The sequence below is a fragment of the Ambystoma mexicanum genome, chromosome 2p (assembly GCF_040938575.1).
Source record: "Ambystoma mexicanum isolate Mex_15411 chromosome 2p, UKY_AmexF1_1, whole genome shotgun sequence".
NCBI lineage: Eukaryota > Metazoa > Chordata > Amphibia > Caudata > Ambystomatidae > Ambystoma > Ambystoma mexicanum.
In genome coordinates this window covers 1,057,678,076-1,057,697,508 of record NC_090923.1, presented here as the reverse complement: position 1 = coordinate 1,057,697,508, position 19,433 = coordinate 1,057,678,076, and the positions used below count along the sequence as shown (strand labels likewise).

General features: G+C 44.2%; 1 protein-coding gene across 1 annotated transcript in view; it reads left to right on the top strand.

Moving 5' to 3' along the window:
* The window catches only part of LOC138567102 (solute carrier family 22 member 20-like), a 645,277-nt gene that overhangs the window by 172,982 nt on the left and 452,862 nt on the right, over positions 1-19,433 (top strand). The window contains exon 2 of the mRNA XM_069644972.1: positions 8,262-8,365. Within this exon, the coding sequence (XP_069501073.1) occupies positions 8,262-8,365 (104 nt within the window). The remainder of the gene's footprint in view (positions 1-8,261; positions 8,366-19,433) is intronic.

The window sequence follows — 19,433 nt, the reverse complement described above, 5'->3', positions numbered from 1 at the left end:
TTGTCCTGAATTGCCAAAATTGTCTTTGCCAGCGAAAAGCTAGGAATGGTCTGTACTCCTTGAGTACTGGGACCGTAAAGTATGCGTCCTTCAAATCTAGGCGCATTAACCAGTCTCCCTCTCTCAGGGAGTCCCTGAGCTGATGGATGCCCTCCATCTTGAAATGTCGATATATGATCCATCTATTCAGCTCTTTGAGATTTATAACTGGGCGTACCTTCTCTACCCCTAACCAAACAATATTGCCCTGCCTATCAAGATAAACTAAAGGAAATACTCTAGTAAAAGAAATCTGTCCCTTACAATTTTACATACATTCAACACATAAAGGAAATGTATGACAGTGAAAATATATCAGAAATAACAGTTACGTTCAACACAGACCAAATAACTGTATATCTTTGTAACCAGGGTCGGATCCCCTTCCCCAGATTCAAAGCAGGATTTCAAATCAAAATAGAAAAGTTCTGTTTTGTCACTAAGTTCCAATTATAAAGTTCGTCTTACTCCCAAAGACTTCCACTTGACTTTTAACCAACAGTTCAACTAGATGAACGTTCTCTTCACTTATAGTAAAGAGTCCAATACAACTTCTCCTCAGAATCAAAACACTTCCACAATTCATCTGCATCCGCAGCAATGTTTTGTTAGGATGATTCCACACTGTGGCAACAACAATGGTTTTGTCAGGCTGATTTCACAACAGTTCACAGAACACTTTCAGTGGTCCTGCCACTTCCTCTTCTTCTTGATAACCTTTAACCACACCAAAATACTTCAATAACCCCTTCCTGGTCCACTCACCTGCCAGGTCTACCACTGCAAAGTCCCTATCCTGGTATACTCCCTGCCAGGACAAAAAGCTCCTACACTACAAGTACTTCTGTGGTAAAGTTCTGTTCAAACCATTTGATAAAGTCTTTGACTTTCAACAACATCAAAAGTTACTACTTCTTCTGGGAATATATGTTAAATACTGGTGCTATTTGTTCCAGTCTTGTGATTGCCACATGCAATGCAAGTTATGATCCTCTCCTCCTGAATACTTCCTATCAGGAGGCCTGCTCTCCTACCTCTCTTGTTTTCCCACTTTTACATCACGTAAATGTTGGCATTGGCTCTCTAGCTCACTGGCTCTTCTTTGACTTAGAAAATGCTTGTGGAGTTCTTTTCCAGCTATTGCCTCTTCCTCGCTCTGGCACTAAAGGTTATAATTAGCTTGCTTTTGTCTTGCATTCTCTTGATTTTGGCGATGCTGGTTATTGTTAACTTGTTTTAATATTACTCTCTCTTGGCTTTGGCAATTCGGTTGGCTTTCAGGATCACAATTATAACCTTTCCTTTCTTGTCTGTCCACAACGTTCTTATTGTGCCACTTCAACTTCTTTTTATCAGTTCAGTATTCAAAATAAACACAAGTGCCCAGCTGGAAATTACGGAGCATACCGGGGTTACCCAATATTGGTGAACTCATCAGTTACTGCATACGTGTCCTCTCTCTCCGCTGCCACAGTGTCTTCTGCTGCTGTCTCCTGCACGGCAGACCTCTTCGGTTTACTTCCCTAGGCCTGCGTCTGCTTGGAAAGGAGCATTCCTTGCTCAAGTAGCACTACAGTGCCTGTCTGCCACTGAAGCACACCTCAAAATGGGCAAAGCTTTTCACAACAATGCTTCAGGCCACACAACCTCTGCATCCAAAGCCATCAGGGGGAAGCTTTCCACAACAACGCTCCCCACCGCGCAACCTCTGCATACAAGGCCATCCAAGGTAGAGAACCTCTCAGAACCAGCATCTGCTCTGTAACTAGGTAGAGTAGTCTTGGCTTCCCTCCTTCTGCTGCTGCCACTGAAACATGGAGTCACGACAACCACTTCACCTCCTGCTTGTTCTTATGGCCGGCACCTGAGGAGTTCTTATATACTCAAATGTCCCTCTCAGGTGTAGGTCATTAGAACCACTAGTCTGCAGTCTAGTGCCTCTTAGTCTCTCTTCTTCATCTCAGTACTTTGAGCATTATGGGACTTGAAGTCCCCAATGTTCGAATAACCTTTTTCTTTAAAAGTTTCAATTTTACAGTAGGCCATTAAGAGTGTATGGTGTCTAGGCCATTAAAAGTGTATGGTGTACGTTATTGAAGGGGTTATCCCAGTCCTTCTGACCTGATCCCCCCCCCAATGTGATCCTCCTGCAGAACACCACACACAGGGTCGGGATCAGAAAGCGTCTGCCTTTCCCTGGCCACATGAGAACTTTCCCAGGCCAGGTTTTCTTGGAGAATCACCTCTGATTCATCACAAATCCTTACCTTGCTTTTTAGCCCATTTGAGTTAGTCAGCCATATCTCGCATTTAGCCCAATTGAGTTAATCATCCAGCCATATCTCACATTCAGCCTAATTGTGTGAGGTAGCCTTACCTTGCTTTTAGCCCATTTGTGTTAGTCAGCCATATCTCACATTTAGCCCAATAGTTTCAGATAGCCATACTCTGCATTTGGCGTAATTGTATAAGATGGGCATATTCTGCGTTTAGTCTAATTGTGTAAGGTAGCAATATTCTGCATTTAGCAATTGCAATGAGCCATGTGTGTGAAGATTAACCATGCGTCACACTTAGATAGTCTTGTGAAGATTAGCCACGCGCCACACTGAGATAGAATTGTGAAGATTAGCCACAAGTCATAGTTAGATTGCGAAAAAAACATGCATATCACTAGATAGGATTGTGAAGAGTAGTCATGCGTCACATTAGATAGAATTGTGTAGACAAGCCACCTAGCAGATCTTAGAGCGTAGCCATTGTACTAACCACCCGCTCCTGCTCCTCTGCAATACACTACCCAAATACTATACACACCCCTGGGCTAGCCAAGTTATACACAAACACGCACCCATCATAAGTAAGACTTGCATACAACAAACCATCCCTGACACTGGACCTTACCCATACGGATACAACAGGCCAGTGCACACAAACACAGCCTAAATACCAGCCAATCTACACATACAAAACAGAGGGGCGTCTGGGAAACTCTCACAGCCCATTGACTTGTTCTTGGGTGGATGGCCCCTGGGAGAGTGTCAACCATGTCTTTAGCTCACTGTTCTTTTCACAGCGAAGAAATTTCCCCGCATATCAGTTTTTGTCATGCCCAGGGGCAGTCCAGCACCGAAATGCTAGGCAATTCTCCTCTGAACAAGAATACCACAGCAACCCCATACACGTGTTTCAGCCTAGTTGGGCATCATCAGTGAAGTGAAGCTGTGCCTCTCTAAGATAAGTGAGCAAGAGGTCCTCGTCTGGATTCCCCTGGTAACTTAGGGTGAGACCCAAAGTTACTTGTTATGCAAAACAGAGGGGAGTCTGGGAAATTCTCTACCAGCACGAACACAGCCCATTGGCTTGTTCTTGGGTGGATGGCCACTGGGAGAGTCTCAACCAAGTCTTTAGCTCACTGTTCTTTTCACAGAGAAGAAATTTCCCCGCATATCAGTCTTAGTCCTGTCCAGGGGCAGTTCAGCACTGAAATGCTAGGCATTTCTCCTCTGAACAAGAGTACCACAGCAACCCCATACACGTGTTTCAGCCTAGTTGGGCATTATCAGTCAGGTGAAGCTGTGCCTCTCTAAGAGAAGTGAGCAAGGGGTCCACATCTGTATTCCCCTGGTAACTTAGGGTGATACCCAAAGTTACTTGGTATGCAAAATAGAGGTAGAGAGACTGCCAGAACCCCCTTTGTTTTGCATATTAAGTAACTTTGGGTTAACCAGGACTGATGTACAAAACCAAAGATAAATAAGTGAATGAGTTAGTGAATAAAATAACACCAAATTAAATTACAGGTGGACAATACCCAAGAACTGAATTAAGTTGGCCATGCCCCTATTAAGCCACTATTCCCCAGACCAATAGGATTTATTTTTATAGTGTACTCTTTAAAAAGCCGCCTATCATTTGGCTTTGTCAATGTTTGCTCATCGATGGACTACTCAGAGCAGGTGCCCTGTTATGGACTGAAAAGTGCTGTTTGACAGAAATATGTGCCAAGGAAATTGCCACCCACGTGATTGTTTAATCTGGTAAAGACTGGAATGAACAATGGGATCAATCATAAGCAACAAAGTCATTATGGGGGTTGAGGGCCAATGCCCCTCGGTAAGAGTCGGCAGACTGGAAGTATTCATATAAAGTTATAACCAGAAGTGGACACTAGCGTAGGACTACGAAGAGAGGAATGAGTTCATTGTTTTGGTGGTAGGCGGGATAAGTGTGTCGCAAGGTCTGGTGGTCTGTTCTTCATTTTCTATTGTATCTGGTAACCAGTGAACTATAATGGTCAGATTTACCTCAATCAGAGTTAGAATCGAATTTTGAGGAAAAAGAATAATATTTTGGAAGCTAATATAAACGCTCAATCACTTTTATCGGAATTTATAAGTTCTTGTTCATCTGATCGTAACTACAATGATGAACTGATTAATAATTTCGCGACAACAATGACAGAAATACAATGTAAGACTCTTGTACAACGTTCTTATAAAACTGTCTATAATAGAGCTAACTTGCCCTTGCCTTTAAGAACCGGCAATGACAAAGTGATTCAAATAACTAAAAAAGAGTTGCGACAAGCAATCGAACATATCATTGACTATCAGTATGAAATGCCTTCCGGGTCTACAATTATTGCCCATATTAGGACTCTTAAATGTGCTTATAAAGCGTGGTTAAAATCTCACAAAAAAAAACTTGAGTTGGAATTTTGGCAGAAACTTGCCATGTCTGCCCTATCTGGTGATGGTTATGGCATATGGCAACTGCTCTCGAAGAACAAAAAACACAATCTAACTCTAAACTGTATCAACAAAGACACATGGGTGACTCATGTGAAATCCAACATTGGACGAGTGGAACTCACAACTATTGCTCTCGCGATTCCTGATGCCCCATGGGTTTGCAAAGCATCTGTTCTTGATATTATTACCATTATTGAAAATTTTAAATCTTCAAGGGCTGCTGGCCCTGACGGCATTTGTAATCTTGTGATCATGAGTGATCCCCCGCTTTCAAGTGCAGCTCTGCACATCCTTTTTATGCATATTGAGAATCACGGATGTCTTCCACCGTCATGGCAACTTAGTAGTATTGACTGTTCATAAGAAAGGCGCTTGGGATGTGCCATCCAACTACCGTATGCTAGCCATGTTGGATTCCACTTCGAAAATCTTTACCAAAGTCCTTCTTTATGAATTGAAATTATGGATGTCTGAAAACAAGTTCTTGCCTCAGAACCAAATCGGTTTTAGAGACAAATCAAGCACATCTCACAATTTGCTCATATTGAGTTCTGCAATTGAACATTCTTGGCAGCATCGTAAACTTGATGTACACTGTGCATTTATCGATTTTTCCACCGCATTCGATACTGTGTGTAGGAATCGCTTGTGGCGGAAACTTGTGGCCTGGGGGATCCCTCCTGGCTTGCTCCATATGTTGATGTTGCTCCATGAAGACACATCTGTCCGTGCGCACTTAAATGCACTAGGAAGACTCTCGAAACCGATAACGACACCCTGTGGTATCAAACAGGGGCGCATGATTGCTGCCATACTTTTTAATTTGTATTTAGCAGATATGTGTGATACTTTTTCAATCCATGCTTCTAACCCTATTAAGATCAAGAATGTTACTATAGGTTGGATGCCTGCCCTGACGACCCTGTTCTATTATACTACACAGCTGCTGGTTTGCAATTGATGCTTGATGCCCTGGCCACATATTCTGCAGCTAATGGCCTCAAAATTAATATTGCCAAAAGTAAGATCATGGTCTTTACTCAAAAACACAGACCAAAAAAATCAGTATGGAGGTTATCATCGCAACCAATTGAACAAGTAACTTCCTACAAATATTTGGTTCTCATCTTTGATGAAAAAATTAAATGGGATCAACATTGGGTTGACATAAAAAGGAAATGTAATACGTCGGTTAGCGTACTCAGTGCATTCATCAGTTGTAATAATGGTTATTTTACAACAGCCGTATTGACTATCTATAATGCAAAGATTGTGGCTCTGCTATCCTATGCAATTGCTATTTGGGGTCATAAATTCAAGGAACACATTATTGCCTTTGAAGCAAAATTATTAAGGAAAATCTTTCGCCTCCCTCAATGTGTTAGCGTTCAGTATTTTTATCTTGAATTTAATATTAGGGGTATCTGGAATGTTTATATTGCCCAATGTGCCTTATTGTTTGAACGTTTGTTAACAGTGTCAACGGAAACTATCACTGTTGAGATCCGCCCAGGTTCACACACTGGACATCCCCAGCTTCAAACTACACTCTGCTGGAGGGTCGAGTTTCCCGGTCCTTGCTGCCAAGCTCTGGAACTCACTTCCCAATGCCCTAAGGAACATTCCGCACTGCCACGCCTTTAAAGCCAAAACTAAACTTTGGTTACTGGAACAAGATACCTCAGCCTCCATCCCTGCATCCACCTGCTGCTAGTGCTGTTTTCTGCACGGCTGACTGCACATTGCGACTCCTGCACTCATATTTGCCTAACGTGTATAGGTTCGCCACCCTGGCGATTCTGTTGTAACGTAAACTGACTTGTTGTAAATATATCCTGTAACTTGTAACTGCATACAGCTTGTACCTTCTCCTGTAACCAGGTACCTCTACATTGTTGTTACTATCACCTGTAATTGTATGCTGTATCACCCCCTCTGTAACCCGTAACTTCCCTTCTGTAACCAGTAACTTCCCCTAAACATGCGCCTGCAAGCCTCTGGGCAAGGCGCGCAATACAAATAAATAAAATACAAAATACAAATAAAATACAAATGAAGGCCTTTTTAGGTCTTGAGGATAAGGTTCCCTTGGGTGCTATCGGTATACTAAAGCTGACACATATAAAATGGCTATATGAGAGCAGCCCCATCTACATATCTTGAGACATTAAGCAATGGTTGAAGACTAAGATATGCAGAGCTGCATTTATGGAAAATATGCTTCACATTGGGAATAGGCTCTCAACCCGTGACTATTGTTCTGAGAGAATATCTGGAATCTCTCCTCCCCGTTATATTACTGCATATCCAAGCCCGCATATTTTTCGCTTCTATTTATTAAGTAAATTCAATGCTACCATGGGTTTATTATCCAGGAACCTGAGTAATCAATCAGTTGATCGCCATACATCTTGTCGTCTATGTGGTAATTTGGTGAATGAGTCCGCTTTTCACTTGTTAATTGAATGCGAATCTCTGGTTTTATTGCGCATGAAGTTTTTTAAAGCTTATAATAATCTAATAATGATGAATGAAATTCCCTCCTTATGGTCTGTTTTTATGCAAGGAAATTATATTAATCTCATTTATCACATTTTACGATTTTTTATATATGTAGTTGGTATTTTTAAAGGTCTTCAATAGGTTTTGAGTGCCCTCACTGATGTTATATGAATATGATGTTAGATGTTTATGTAGATTTTGTATTGTCTTTTGCATGTGTATTGTATGTCTTGTGTTATACAAAGCCTTGTAGCTACATGTATATCTAATAAACAATCAATCAATCAATAATGGTAAGGGGTATGAAGGGTGGATCAGGTTAGAGCAGTTAGTTCAATTTAGGTGAAAGATGCTGCTTCCTTCGCTCGTGAGACAACAAATAAAGATGCCTCTGTTAATCATCACACTAAATTGATGCTTGAGCCTGGGGTCTCCGACAGAGTGTAGCCCCTCTTTGGTAGTCACTAGTTTGTATTGTGGAAGGTGCCAGGACCCTCGACAGAAACAATGTGAACCATGAGGAGTGACTAAGCAGGTCAGGATGCAATGGAAAAGACAGGTTTCACAAATAAATTCTCCCTAAAGTAATGTTGAATACAGTATCTAAGAATTAAAAATGCAAAACATTGAATCAAGATAGTAACTAAGACTTGAGAGAGCAGGGGGCACTGTTGTAGATAATGAAAGACTATACTAAGTGTACAAAGGGGTAGAGCTTTTTGGGATTGCATAAGGTGAAGTGGATTCCAGAGCTTCAGAGGGCATTAAGTCTCAAAACATGGCCTCTTGTAACTCACAAGAAAAGCTGAGGCACATGGAGTCTAGGGTTGCACGCCAGTGTGCCCCGACTCAGGAGTTGGGTCCATTCAGTCTTGCCATGTATGGAAAAAGTTAACATAACTTTGAAGCACTCATTATCCACTGTGGCTCTCAGTATCTAACACATTGCTTCCCCTTTGTTTGCAGTGGAATTTGGTGTGTGACCAACGTCCGATGAGACAAGTGGCCCAGACCATTTACATGGCCGGAATGATGCTTGGAGCTGTCACCTTTGGAAGTCTTGCGGACAGGCGAGTGCCAAAGACCTTTACACTTGAGAACTGGTTCTGTGTCAATTTTGCAACATGATATCCCTGGGATGAACAGCAGACAGATGTTTGTTAAGTAATGCGTGTGCTTCACCTCATCAGCCAAAAACCTATTGCTTTGCAGTGAAACAGAATTGATTGGCACACAATCGTATGCAACATTTGCAAATTTGGATTAATTTATTTTGGGAGTAGGCTGAGTTTTGAAGAACAATTGAAAAGCAAGGTGTCTGTCACTCTGCTCTTCTATTAAAAAGTGAAGCATGTGCAACTAATTTAGTGCTGATAAATAAAACTGCACCACAGTCCTGCTCCATTGCACAGCCGCAGCAGTGCAGTTTTTCCCTCCCTTGCAACATAATATGCTTCTCCAGAGGAGCTCTGTTGGGGCACCTCCTTCCCGTCGTGCAGCTGCCCTCCATACCCACCCTCCACTACTCCTCACACGGCGCCATTCAGGTTCAAGGAAACAACACTTCTGTGACAATTCTTCAGAATCCTGCCCTGCAGCACACTCTACTTTTCCAGTAGTGGGGTCTGAAGTATGTGCAGGGACGCCATATTGTGATGATTGTGACGAATCATGGGATCACGTTGCTTTTGCCCGTGGGGGTCCCCTTTCCTTTGAGGCTAGGGAGGTGAGGCTGCTACCGGATATTAACTCTAGGGGTGATAAAAAGCAGGAGGACCTCACAGGGAGAGACTACCTTCATGGGGATGGTGTCATGCACTCGTCCCAGGTGACCTAATAAACCTTCTTCCCCATGAACCAGCCAGAGGTTAAAACGTGAACACCATGGCCAGCTAATGGATTAAAAGGGTTGAGTAAAGCCAAGGTACCACCAGGAAGCCGTCATCTGTGAAAGAAACAGATTTAGTGTTTGGGGCGAGCAGAGGAATAGAGCAAACTAAATGTACACAATAGTAGGCATACCTGTAAGGTTGATAGAGGCGACTTGGCTCGGGATATCAAAAGAGAGCAGGAAAACAGGGTGGGGGGGTTACAGAGAAAGCAGGACCTGAGCGGAACAAGGGTGCAACTTAGAGGAAGGGGACTTCCGGGTGGCACAAGGACACAGAAGGGAAGGATGGGGACAAATCCAGGTCAAAACCAAATCCAAAGGGCAATCCAATTAAAGTCCAGAGTTCCAAGGCCAAGGGTCAAAAATCGAAGAAGACAAGTCCAAGTCTAATACCAAATCCTAAAGGCAGTCCAAAGAAGGTCCAGAGTGCAATAGCCAAGGGTACAGTTACAAGAAAATTCATCCATAGGTCCAAAATCCCAAATCCAGAAGAAAAATCCCAAAATCGAAATCCTGGTGAAAAAGGTGGTCCAGAGCACACGAAAATCCCAATACAAGTCACAAACAACAGCAGAATGACTATGCACAGTAAAGCAGTTGAGGAGCAATGTGTTCTGTTCCCAGGTCACTTTTAAACTGAAGGAGCTGATTCCCAAGAGTCACATGATGTTTCCTGAATATCACGTGACTGTTGGACGAATCACCTGATGCTGGAAATGTCTGAGACCGTATGGTGGGGTTAGAGGTGAAGTAACAGCATGCCAGTAGGTCGCCACAGCAGTTGCCAGTGGTGGCATGCTTGTGTGAGTAGTCTCCAGTAATGCAGCGCCTGCGTTGGTGGAGGGAAGGAGAGCGGGGCCGGCCTATGGCATGCCGAGGACAAATCAGCAACAAAGAATGTGGGCAGGTAAGTGACGAAGGTGCCTGACGCATGACAGAATGGGACTCCCGTTCCACTGTGGAACTCCATAACCCTCTTACCTTTGAGTCCCAGAAAATCCCTAAGATCTGTAAGAAAAGCCTCTGACAGTACTACTGTATGTTATTGTGACACTCCTCATTTTCTTCCCGTAAAACATAACTTGTTGTCTTATGAAAATACTGTGAAGAAGAAGATTACAGGAGTCATACAAAATACTCCTTCATCTGATATCAAAAGTACTAGGAAGTGGTTGACCCGAGGAGGCCTGAAGAGTACATCATGGATACAGACAAGGGACTATAACATTATGCTGGGGAAGACCCGGCTACCAACCAAAAAAACAGGCAAAGGACTGCCCGAAAGGAGCTCAGGGAAACCAGAGAAGCCAGCGTGAAGATGCACCTGCCTGGGAAGCTCAAACCCAGCAAACAAAACACTGGACGGAGAATCAAGTCCTCGGTCAAGAGGATGTGGCGGGAAGGTTGGAGAAAGCCTCGAGAGCCAGAAGGAGGCCCGACCAATGCAAAACAGACTGGTTGACAGTGGCATGACCTCAGCGAGGTGGACCGGCAGGTCCCTTAACAACACAGATTCCGAAGAACCGGAGGCCCTGCAGAACTGAAGCGGGTTAGTGAGAAGTGAAGAAAGAGTGGTGGCAAGCAAGCAAAGCAGAAGAGCAGCCCCAATGTTCCAGAAAGAACCCACAACATGGTCCCAGGATGAAAGAGGTAACGGGAACTTCGGTAGACCTGGTAGTGGCTTGGGCCGGGGGGTATCCAACATTCCAAGTGTGGGGGGTAGGGCGAGCCACAAAAAAAAGTCCTGCTACTTTTCCCCCCAAATTCACCTTGGAAAATTAATGCTAAACTGACACACAATTGGTCCTGCCCCCATATGTTGACTTCATTCCGCCCCCTCTACCTGCAACATTGAAACAAGAGTGGGACATGGAGCTCTGTGCTCCTGCTCTTCATCTGGCTCTGCCCCTTATTGAGCCTGCAGTGAAGTCAACAGCCTCTAGTTGGACACTTACAGTGCTCCTGCTATGCCCCCCATTGTGCATGGAGTGTGCAGAGCAGGAGCATACAGCCACACTGCTGTCCGTGTCCTGCTCCAGACTACTGTTCTACAGGCAGCCAGGCCAGCAGTAGCACAGGGAAGCACTGCTGTCCCAGAGAGGATGCCCAGAAAAAAAGTCATGCAACAGTCTAGAAAGGTCTAGACTGGCTGCCCCAAGGGGTCTATTTCAACATGATGGTTGGGGGTCCACTGCTTAGGGCGAAAACAGTCTGAGGCACACATAGGTTGTATACATTACAATGGCGACAAAGATAATGTTAATAGCCGCCGATTATCACGAGATGGCTAGCCAGCAGGGAGCTTGAGCACTAAATGCCCACTGAAGAGCTCTTAAGCATTCTTTGTCAGCAAGTGGCTGATGTGGAGGAACCAGTGTTAGAAGGCAATGAGGTGATAGCACTTCTGTATATTCCCAAAGAGAAAACACAGCTTGCAATGCGAGCGCTAAGCCCCAGAATGAACATAGAGGAATTAATATATTGCCGTCTTACAAGACTGCTGACTGTCAACATGGGAGCAGTTTCTGGGGGCCCCCCCTGAGGCTCGAGGCCCGTTTCATTTGAAAGGATTGAAAGGTTCCGACGCTCTCAGATTCCCACAAATGCAGAATAGCTAAGAAATAACATGAATAAGACTTGGAGCCTCATTCCGAGTGTGGCGGTCCAGAAACAAGGGTCTGGCCCTGCCTGGCGCTTTGGCCCTGGTAGGCCGAGTCGTCACGGTAGCACCGGCACCGTTAGCAACAGCGCCAGTGCTTCCATCTCCCCACTCTCATGGAGTCCTATGGGACTCCACAGGAATTGGGAGTTACTGAATCTGCCGCCTGACATCCCACTCCGCCGGGACTTGCAATGTCCCGGTGGTACCGGGAAGGCAGGTGGCAGATTCAGTGTTTCCGGATCGGCGGCAAGCTGCCGGTGCCACCGGCAGGTTACCACTGACCTCGGAATGGTCTCTTTGGTCTGGCATTTGGGGGTAGCCAGTTTAGCCCTTTCTTACTGTGGTATGATTTTTATTTGGGCATGTATGATAAACCAACAGTTTATCATAGTTCCCCAGGAAAAAGGCACCAGACAGTGCTCCTGTGTGTCCCTCCAGCTCCAGCCTTGTGTGCATTCACTAGTCTGACTTCAGAAAGAAGTCAGATCATTTATTTTTGACTCTAGAAACAAATGATCAGACTTCTTTCTGAAGCAGGACTAGTGAATGCGCTTAGAACTGGAGCTGGAGGTTCACACAGGAGCACTGTCTGACGTCTGTGTCCTGCACTGCTCCAGGCTGCAGCTGCTGCAGTGGCTCAGAGCGGGGTGGGACTCGGACACCTGTTTGCCATGTGGTATGCTCCTGCTCAGCACCATCCTTGTCCTGGCAGCAAAACACCCCTGGTTCAGCACCCTCATTTTTGCAAGGACATTTGGGCTGGCGGATGGGACCAATGATTCATTGTTCTCGTGGCAGCAGGACACCTTTCCCTGTTCCGCACCCTCATTAGGGTGTCAAACAGGAAAGGTTTCTTGCTGCCAGGAGGACAATGTATCATTCAGCTTCCAGCCCAAATGTCCCGGTCCAGCTACCGAAAGAGCCACTGGGGAGGCAAGCTGCTCATCCCCATCCCATCCTCTCGGTACGCCACTGGGCTTGAGGGAGAATAACTAACGTATCAGGAGTGTACTCCCTCATCTCAGTAATTCTTGCAAAGCTAATCAAAGCATCAGGAGTGATCTTCCTCGTCTCAATAATTCTTGCAAAGCTAATCAAAGCATCAGGAGTGATCTCCCTCGCCTCAGTAATTGTTGCAAAGCTGATCAAAGCATCGGGAGTGATCTCCCTTATCTCGGTAATTCTTGCAAAGCCAATCAAAGCATTGGGAGTGATCTCCCTTGTCTTAAAAATGGTTGTAAAACTGACGAAAACATTGGGATTGAACTTCCTTGTCTCAGTAATTGCTGTAAACCTCACCAAAACAGTGGGAATGATCTCCCTCCTCTCAGTAATTCTTGCCAAGCTAATGAAAACATCGAGAGTGATCTCCCTCATCTGAGCAATTCCTGTAAACGTAGTTAAGACAATTGGGAGTGATCTCCCTCCTCTGAGTAATTGTGGTAAAACCAATCAAAGAGAAGAACGCTTAGGGAGGCGTCTCCCTCATTACAGTAATGGTTTTAAATTTAACCAAGATGGCCTAAAACTTGGGATTGATCTCCAACATCGCAGTAATTGTTGCTAAATTGATCAATGCCGCAGGAGTGATCTCCTTTGTCTCAGTAATTCCTGAAAAGCCTACTAAAGCCTCTGGAGTGATCACCTTCGTCTCAGTAATTCTGACAAAGATAACCAAAGACTCTGGAGCTTGAGGGAGAATAACTAACGTATCAGTAGTGTAATCCCTCATCTCAGTAATTCTTGCAAGGCTAATCAAAGCATCAGGAGTGATCTCCCTCGCCTCAGTAATTGTTGCAAAGCTGATCAAAGCATCGGGAGTGATCTCCCTTATCTCGGTAATTCTTGCCAAGCTAATGAAAACATCAGGAGTGATCTCCCTCATCTGAGCAATTCCTGTAAACGTAATTAAGACATTGGGAGTGATCTCCCTCCTCTGAGTAATTGTGGTAAAACCAATCAAAGAGAAGAAAGTTTAGCGAGGCGTCTCCCTCATTACAGTAATGGTTTTAAATGTAACCAAGATGGCCTAAAACTTGGGAGTGATCTCCAACATCGCAGTAATTGTTGCTAAATTGATCAATGCCGCGGAGTGACCTCCTTTGTCTCAGTAATTCCTGAAAAGCCTACTAAGGCCTCTGGAGTGATCACCTTCGTCTCAGTAATTCTGACAAAGATAACCAAAGACTCTGCAGTAGTCTCCCTCATAGCAATACTTATTGTAACAGTAAGCAAAGTAAAGTGGGAATAATCTTCATCAACTTAGAAATTCTTGCAAAGTGCATCCAAAAGCAATTGAACCATGGAAATTAGAAGATCGGGGGGACATTTAAATTAACTCTGGAAGAAGACTGGATAGAAGTGCAAAGCCGAATAAGAATTGTTAAGAAACATTGTCCTCAAAAACCAAGTGAACCAGGAGAAGGGAAACGTTCTCCTGGTGTCCCAGAACAGCTTTGTTGATTCGAAAACTAGGGCAACGGTTGCCATATATATCGTCAAGAAGCCTAACCAGTGGACCAGGAGAAGACAGCCATTTTCCTGGTATTCTGCATCTTTGTGGAACACAAACTCTTAGTTAATACTTTTAAAGCACATCCAGTAAAGAGGATATTAGTTCATCAGGATAATGGAGTCATTTTCCTGGTGTTTTTTATGTTGTTTTGTGTGTATAGCATAGTCTTAGGGCCAGAGTTGTTTAGTTTTGGACATGCGACAGGACTTTTTTCATTTTGACAACCACCCTGACTATGAGCACCCGAGTTTATCTTAGTCAGGTAGGGAATACCCTTTAGAATAGAGAGAGCTAGTCCTTTATTTTAATTGTTTAATAAAGAAGTGTTCATACCATGCCATCCCTTTGTCTGACTCCTTCTTCCAGCATTCCACAGGATGCAGTGAGCCTTTCGGAACTGCAGTAGCGAAGTGATATCTCTTAGTCCAAGCGGCAGAGAGTTCCACAGTCAGGGTCCATATAATGAGAAACATCTGTCTCCTCCATGGACACAATGGGACGGTAGTTTTTTCAATCGTTTTTTTGTCCTCTGATTTAAGTGATCTCGTGGGTTGATAGAAAGAAATTCTGTTCACTAGACACAGCGAGGCAAATCCATACACACATTTATGCATTAGGCATACCACTCTGAACCCTATTTTTCAACCCACTGCCAGTCAATGTAAGGAGGTGCAAAGATTTGATACTGAAGAATACTTTGAGGTCTGATGGCCGCATTTTGAGCTAGCTGCAGTTGTAATTGGCACTTGGGGATTCCTTCTAAAGTGGCATTAGCATAATCCAGCTTAGAATCTACTGGGGATCCAACCACTATAGGTACATCTTCTGTGCCAGAAATGGAAGAACTAAACTAAGGCGTAGGGAGCTATAATAAATAGATTGAACAATAGAACCACTTTGGTCATTACAGCTCAAGTCGCAATGCCAATAACAAACTACATTCTTAATCCTTGTTGTATACATGGAGTACAACCCAAATAAAAGAGGAGGAGAAGGAGTTACCTCTGGATTGTTAAAAAGGCTTTTTGGTCCGAACAGATTAATTTCTGTTCTAGAGGGGTTGAGTTGTAATCTATTCATGGTCATCCACTGTACAATATCATTGGTACATTGAGCAATATTTTCCATAGATTTGTGGAGTCCCAAATCCTCAAATATAACTGGGTATCGTCTGCATAAGAGTGACATTTCAAATTAAATATGGTGATAATTGCCATCAAAGGCTGTATGTAAATATTAAAAAGGATAGGAGACAGTGAAGAGCCTTGTGTGACTCCACAAGATTCAGGTGTTTTACAGGATACAAAGATTCCCAGCTTAACGGTTTGTTGTCGGTCAGTCAAAAAAGAACAAAACCAGGCCAGTGCTTGATCGGACACCACTGTCACATAATAAAATGGTGAAATCTACTGTATTGAATGCTGCACAGAGGTCCAGCATAATTAGCAGTGTTAGGGAACCCTCATCTGTATTTTTTAGGATGTCGTCCCATACTCAACCAGTGCTGTCTCAGTACTGTGTAGTGGGCGAATCCCGGATTGATATGAATCTAAGATGTTATGCTTGTCTACATGGCACTCTAGCTGGGAGGTGTGGTGAACCAGAAGTAGGAGTCATACTAAGGTGTGACATGTTCAAGGGTGTTTGTTTAAATAATAAGAAAATGCCTATCTTGCCCTACTGCTATGAGGGGAATGCCCTGCCTAACAAACTAAAATTAAGGTTGCTTGTCAAAGTCCAAAAGAAATAGTCCTTCGTCCAAACCCTATTAGCTATCTGGCCCTGCCACTTAGGAAGAAATAAGAGAAAGAAGGAGGTCGGATCAATAGCCTCTGTCCTTGGTTTTTGCTTGGCCCAATCAGTTGAATAACTTTCTCAAGAGGTTTTGATTTTTAAAAGTTTGTCAATATCTCGCAGTACAGTCCTTAACCTCTCTGCAGGTTCTGTATGCTAAATCCTCATTTCATACGGTTCCCTCTTTCCAGGAAGAAAATGTTTTCTTAATGCAATTCTACCATTTCAGTTTTGGTGCTTAAGGACTGAAACACTCCAGGTTCTCTCTCTCTCCAGTTCTGCTTGTTATGTTTTATGTTTCCATGGCTCCCCAAAGTCCTCTGGCCCTTTGACAGGCTTACTTTAGTGGGGCCTCCGTGAGGTGTTTGCCCTTTGGGTTTTCTTGGCCCTCATAACCTTTGTGGCTTTCCCAGGCTTGAGTATTACTGTCTCTTGCATTATCAGGGTTCTCCAAAACCTTCTGGACCTCTAAAAGGCTTGCTTAGATTGGTTTTGGTAGGGCGTCTGCCCGCTTTGGTCTATCTGCCTGCCGTAACCCTTGTGGCTTTTCCAGCCTTGAGTATTAATGTCTCTCAGTTTCTCAAGCCTCTCCAAAGCCCTTTAATAGGCTTGCTTTAGCTCGGCTTCGGTAGGGCATATGCCCTCTTGGGTTTAGGTTTATCTGGCTCCTGTAAACCCCATGGCTTTCCCAGCCACGAACACCAATGTCTCTCAGTTTCTCAGGGCTCTCCCATAACCCATGTGGCTCTCCCATCCTCTAATACCACTGTTCTTCCCTCTGGCTCTCTGTTTCTCAGGGCTCTCCAAAGCCCACTGATAGGTTTGCTTTAGCTCGGCATCGGTAGGGCATCTGCCAGCTTGGGTTTATCTGGCTCCAGTAACCCTCAAGGCTTTCCCAGCCTCAAACACAGATGCCTCTCGGCTTCTCAGGGTTCTCCAAAGCCCTATGGCCACCTGACAGGTTTGCTTTAGGTCAGTTTCGGTCGGGCGTCTGCCTGCTCAGGTTTTCTTGGCTCCCATAACCCTTGTGGCTCTCCCAGCCTCTAATACCAAGGTTCGTCCCGCTCAGGAGCTTCACTTCCCTTCCTCCACCCGGCTCGGTAGCTAATACACTTCTTATGCGGAAATTGGGGATCCAATCTTTCTGCTGCTGTCTGGTCTCGGCATCAGTTATCGGGGCCCAGGCTCACCACGGCTTCCGTGTGGTCACTCCACCAGGCGAGACAGTCGCTTTACCACCTCTGTCTCTATCTCGACCTTGGCTTCTTTGCCTGTCAGGAAACCAGCCTTCCGGTTTCTTGCTAGTGATTTACTCACTCTCCACACTACCGCTGGCTCTCCGTTCTGGTGTAGCTCTGCCCCTCCAGGACTTTTTCCCGTCACAGGCTTGCCTCTGCAGTGGATTTGCTCTCTCTGATTCCAAGTTCCTTGTGGTTTTATGTACATCATCACAAACAAAAGTGGTGTGTTGCTCCTCTTTGACTGTGGAGTTCAGGCAAGATCCAGTATTACCTGAAGCCAAAGAGATAGAAGAAATGTCACTAGCAGGAGAATACAAAATATAAGTAACAACAGTCTTTCTGATTCCCATTAAGGCAGACAATGTACTCTGGACAGGGAGTTCCTTACCAGAATAGGTGTCCTTGTCCCCGAGAGGGGGAGTCACTCCCAGTGAGGGGCCATTTGCAGGGTCTTACTGAACAGGCTCACCTACTGAGCCTCAAAGGGGGCCGCTCCCCTCTGGGGAAAAGGGACAAATAGTCCAGATTAGTCACAGAGGTCACAATCTTTTCTAGTGTGTTTGCCAGCAAAGGGGAGACCTGCAACTGGTCGGTAGTTCTGCAATAGTTCTGGATCTATAGATGTCTTTTTTAGTAATGGAGTTAAGGTGGTGACTTTTGGTGCAGTAGGTACAACCCCATTATGAAGGGAGAAGTTAATGAATGTTGTTAATACATCTGATAAATGTGAAGCATTTGTTGCAGCAACATAGGCAAGTAATCCATTAAATAATGGATAATAGGTTTCAAACTTTGAGGAAGCTTAAACATTATGGGGCTGATTCATGGAATTATGTGCGCCGAAAAATGGGCTTTGTGCGCCATTCTGCCCGCAAATCCCTGTTTCACAAATGGGGATTTGCGAGAAGAATCGCGCACAAAGCCCGTTTTTCGGCGCACATAATTCCATGAATCAGCCCCTATATCAGAGCTGGTATCGGGAAATTCAGAAGAGAACAACTGATGTTGTATCTATATTCGAATGTAGTCTACTTGTCTTGCGATCAATATCTTTTTGGATTGCCTCTAACTTCTGCTTAAAGAAGGTATTACATTTTTTAGCAAGAACGTCCGTAGTAACCAGAGCAGATGATGTACTTCGAGGATTAAGGAAATGATCTATTGTTGAAAAACCTTGACAAGGTTTATTTATGGCTAATGCAATCTTATTTTGTTTTAAAGAAGATTTAGCCCTAAATATTTCTTATTTGGAGATTTTCAGGGCTAGCTTTACCAGATCTTCATGTATTTTATCTTTGTGTTTCCTTCACACATTCTATTTTCATCTATATTCTTTTTGAAGTTTCTAAAGCTCAGGGGTGAATCAGTTATTGATGGTTTTCCTAATAGCAATAACCGAACAGTTTCGGCTTGCTTACAATGGGCCCACTGGAAGGGTTAGGTCCCTTTTATTATTCTTAGTCATCACGTATGCTGAACGATGCAGTGTCAGCGGCCTGACCTCATAACATCCCTCCCCTACTCCAGACAATTTGGACTGTGAGATTAAGCATAACTTAACGTTTAGAAACTGTCTCTAATATTCTAGAAATGGAAATGGTGCAACTAACCATCAAGTGCATAGTCTTGTAGTGTGAGTGGTGCTTTCCTGTGCTCATGGCGTGGGCATACCTGGGGTGCAGTGGAGGATCCTTAACCTGGTGCTCTGGCTGTGCATCTTCAGTGCTGGGGGATCTGTCTTCTTCTGAGGTCTTCCACAGGCCCCCCCCAAGCTGTCCTGGACTGGCAAGAGGTGTCCTTCTTCCCTTCCATCCTGGCCATTCTCCACCTGCTCATTGTCATTCTGGAGTGCAACAGCTGCAGTTTCTGGTAACTATTCCTTGGGTGTTCCTACCTGTGATCATGGACCCTTTCCTGCCAACAATTGTTCAGTTTTGTTTTAGAAGGAAGGCACAAGTTTATGGGTCGGATGGCGATTACGTAGGAGTGCGTGATTCCCCAACTGAAAGTGTGATTGTATAAGTATCCTCCTTGT